The sequence below is a fragment of the Rhinopithecus bieti genome, unplaced genomic scaffold, assembly GCF_001698545.2.
Source record: "Rhinopithecus bieti isolate Rb0 unplaced genomic scaffold, ASM169854v2 scaffold_30761, whole genome shotgun sequence".
Classification (NCBI taxonomy): Eukaryota; Metazoa; Chordata; class Mammalia; order Primates; family Cercopithecidae; genus Rhinopithecus; species Rhinopithecus bieti.
In genome coordinates, this window is record NW_016813169.1 from 186,551 (window position 1) to 191,067 (window position 4,517).

The window sequence follows — 4,517 nt, forward strand, 5'->3', positions numbered from 1 at the left end:
AAAAAAAAAAAAACTTTATATCTTATATTTATACTATATATATTTTATATTAAGGTATAGGTTCACCCTCTGATTGGAAATAGAATTCTAATTTACAATAGTAACACTGATTGAGCTTACCATGGGCCTCATGGTTAGCTCAAAGCTTCACACACATTATCACATCTAATCTTCATAGCAATTCTATCAAATGAGCACTCTTGTTCCTTCCATTCCAAAGATGAAGAAACTGAAGCTCAGGAAAATTACGTATCTAAGGTCCCTCAGCTATTAATGTGGAGTCAGGTTCCCAAGCCAGGCCTGCTGGTTTCCAGAAATCTGAACTCCCGATTACTGAGCTTCTTGTCTAGATTCAGTGTTTTCGAATAGCTCCTGGTTCATGGTTTTATGATAACCTGAATCCCTAAGACTATAAATGGAGAGATGGCGTGGCAGCCATGGAGGGCGCTTCGCAGGCCTCCTGTCAAGAGAGACGAGAGACCCTGTGGAGAAGAGCATCGTTGCCTGACAGACTCCAGCTGCCATACCTTCCAGATTCATACAAGTTCACAGGCAATGTCGCTGCTGGGGCCACCCTCTCCCCAGGCTGTTCCCACCCAATGGCACAGCACAGCAGGGGAACTAGAGCCAGGCCATTCCTGCCTGACAGGGGACCTCTCTGATGGGCAGTCTGTGCTCTGGGGCTCCCCTTCACTGAGAAAGTGAGACATTCTCAGAGCTGCGCTGTCAGCTGAGGCTTTCCCTACCCACCCCTCCTTCCTTTCTCTCTCCTTCCACAGGGGTTCAACCTGCCTCCTGGTCTGAAGGTCCCCCTGCCCGCTCCTGTCCCCTCCCCTTTATCCTTCTCAGAAATTTCCCCATGACATCTCTCACACTTCTCATTCTGTCTTGGCGTCTGCTTCTCAGAGGACCCAAACTGATATGAATGATGTGATGTACACAGAGACACTGATCTTAGCAACTTAACCCCAGCCATTTTATATATAAATGAGATAAAATTGGCACTGTATGTATATAAATGGTACATAAATATTATCACTTATAGGTACACTTTTAAAATAAAATTTTCAAGATAGATTTTTCCATATTAGGAAATGATTCCCAAATAAACATGTTTGTACACTGAACTAGCCCACATTTAAAATCAAGATTTTATCAATATGTTATTTTTACTGAACAGCATTGCCATAATGGCACCTGCAGTAACAGTACCCATCTGCCATCTTATTTCAAAAAAAAACTCTTTGAGCTCACTGTCGCCAGTTTATCCTGAAATCCTTATTTAGGCCTCAGGTGGCCACTGTTATGGGAAGTTGCAACTCCAGCAACTATTCAGTTCCCTTGAGGTTTCTGTTTGTTCAGGTCTTGGCCTTCTGTGTTGGCCTGTGCCAATTAACTGGGACGGCACAGTGTGTGGCACCAGATTTTTCTTCCTTTCCTATAGTTGTTGAATTTCTTTCTGAAAACATTGTTAGTGTCAGCAAAAAACCCAGGAAACTTGATTCAACCCTGGCCCTGCCTCCTGCCTGTGCCTGGAATCTGTGATGCTGGGCAGAGGAGAACCCAGCATGTAAACAGAGTAGACAAGAACCTGGCCTCTGTGATGGGACATGTGGCCAAGTCACACGAATCCATTATTCATGCCCACATGTATGAATGCACAATGTAAAACTGGTGGCAAGATGAAGAAGAAAAGGCCCTAGAGAAAGAAAAACACAGACTGCAGAGGACTGAGAGGCAAGTGAAGAATTACACAAAGTAAATTCACCTTATCTGTATTCTGCTCCATGTAGTTTAAGGTATACTCATCAGCACTGAGCAAATGAAATAGGTAACCATTCACGTTCACTGTGACTCCAATGTACAGCTCCTCAGCCTTGATATATTCAGATAGTTCACTTTTAAAGACTTCTTGTCCAGGCTTCTTAACACGACTTCTTTTCAAGAACATCCCACCAGTAATTCCTATAGAAAAATAGAAAAGTTCATGAGCAGCCTTTATTCTTAAAAGAACCATCTGACTTGCCTTCAGAGTTACTTTATCTTCAAGCACAGACCACCATATAAGTTACCTGTGAACCAATATTGCCTGTTGTTTTGGACTTAAGGGAAGAATGAGGCAGTGAGTGAAGGAGTAAGAATTCCTAGGCGAGAGTGTTCAAGACAAAAAGCAAAGCCAGGCATGGTGGCATGTGCCTGCAGTCCCAGCAACGCAAGAGGCTGAGGCACGAGGATCGCTTGAGGCCAGGAGTAAAGGACCAGCCTGAGCAGCATAGCAAAATTCCATCTCAAAAAAAAAAAAAGAAAAAAAAAAGAGAGAGAGAGAGAGAAAATGACGTGTAATTCTAGCCTTTTCTTCTCTCTCTCTACTCTCTTCCCAGTCCAATAAGCACTTGGCAAGGACCTCCTATATATGCCCAGCAGCATACTGGGAGTGTGGAACATCAGGAAGATACTCATCTTTAGAGCATGTTTGAACAGTACCAGTTAGAAAATTCCCCCCTTGTACTTATTTCCACCTATTTGTCCCAGATGATGTCTTATACTTAATCTGACATGCAGATTAAGTAGCAAATGCCCTACCTCTGTAAAGGAGATTACTTAAGTGTTCAAAGGTAACTATGGGAGTCCCCTTAAGTCATTTTTTCCTACAGGTAAAATCCCTTTGCTTCTTTTAGTAATGCTTCATATTAGTTTCCAGAGCTGTCACCATTTCATCTGTTCTCTTCTAGACATTATTTGTTTTGACTTCTTGGAAAGTAGCCAGTAGAGTTGAACAGGGAACTCCAGCATCTTCTGATACTGAACTGAAATCTACAGACCTATAAATATAGCCTGAGACCAGATAAGCTTTTGGGTCACTTCATCCCACTCCTCCTGCCACATTCAGAAATGATAGGTGGTAAAAAGGCACAGGCTTCTGAGTTCTGTCACTTGCTCGCTGGGTGATCTTTAGGAGTTATTTAATCTCTCTGAATTCTTATTGGTACAATGGGAATCAGATGTGTGGAGGCCCTGAAAATGTACTTCTCAGGTCACCTATAGTGAAGAACATAACTAATGGAAGGCCCCAGCTGTTGTGTTCTTAAATCAATCTTCAGGTGTGTGTTGAGGTCACTCTTCCCACAGGCTGCTGCCAATAGATGAGCGACCAAGGCAGGGATAGTAAGATAGGCTCACTCCTACAAAACAAGGACTCCTCCAACTAGCAACTTTGCCTTAAGGACTCCCTGTCAACCTTGTTGAAATTTTCTTAGAATTTTACTGCAGTCTAAGACTCCCTCTGTCTTCCTTCCCTCTGTGCTTCACAGGTGTCAGAACTGCACTACAGTGTGACAGCTCTCCCAGCCTCTTCTGGCTCCTTCCACATTTTCCCTCACCAGCATTCCCCCTATTAAATCTTTTGCACATTTAATCCTGTCTTGGCAGTTGCTTCTTGGAGGAGCTGGACTAACACAAAACCTAACCTCATAAAGTCCTTGTAAGGATAATAGTAAGTTCTCAATCATGGCTGCTGTGATTACTAGTAAGCTTGCTGCTGACTACCATCACTCCTTTCTGTTTCACACATGCTGCAACTTGTTTGGCCACATCTCCCCCATTCTAAGTGTATAGAGTTGATTTTTGACCTGTAAGAGCATGACTTATATTCATCCCTATGCGAGCATGACTTATATTCATCCCTATGCAATTTCGTAATTTAAGATTTGATCCATTATTCAAATTACTGTGAAGCCTTAGTTATACAAGTTATTCATTACTCATCGGTGTGCTAAGTAGCTCATACTAGCTCATGGGAGCTGATAGTTGAATTCTCAGAGATTTTGCAAGCCAGTTTTTAAACTCTTGGCTGCTTGAAATTGGCCATGGTTGGGGTATTCACACCATGGAAACTGGCAAACAGTACAAATCAGGGCTTTTAAAATCTTTTCAAAGAGCCAGTTAACCAGCACATCACTGATTATTCTTCCCAAATGCATGTCTTCAGCACAGATAAAAGTTCTAAACGTGTTGAGACAAAGAACAGGATCCTACAGTGCCATGATTGGGTAAGTCAATGGCTCTCCTCAGCAGTGACGGTGGTACCAGCATATTGCAGAGAGGCATTCTATGGGCCTCAGTGCAGGAACCTTGGCAACAACCTCATCAGACAGAAGGACCAGATAAAGATGGACCCTGACGATTGAATTTGTGTATCTGGGATTCTTGTCTTACAGCGAAACAAAAATTTTTTAAGTAGGACTAGCAAGAATACAGACTTCCTCTTGGCTTGCTGGCTACAAGTAAAACTAGTGGTACCCAGACCATGAATTTGAAGCCCTTGGGTTCCATAGAGGTGCCTCAGAAGTCACAGTGGAAGTGGGGATAGTGGCAAAAAAGAAGTAACTCCAGGTCCCCCGGCCCTAAGCCAACTAAAACGGTTCCACTTCTATCATTTTAAATGTTTAGGTTCCCATTTAAGAGATTTGTAAAAAGAACTCTATTGTTCGGGTTTTTTTTTTTTTTTTTTTTTTTAA

The 4,517-nt window shown here is 42.5% G+C and overlaps 1 protein-coding gene across 1 annotated transcript in view; it reads right to left on the reverse strand.

Moving 5' to 3' along the window:
• The window catches only part of EFHC2 (EF-hand domain containing 2), a gene marked incomplete at its 5' end in the record, with an annotated part of 171,837 nt that overhangs the window by 86,022 nt on the left and 81,298 nt on the right, over nucleotides 1–4,517 (reverse strand). The window contains 1 exon segment of the mRNA XM_017847751.1: nucleotides 1,769–1,965. Within this exon segment, the coding sequence (XP_017703240.1) occupies nucleotides 1,769–1,965 (197 nt within the window).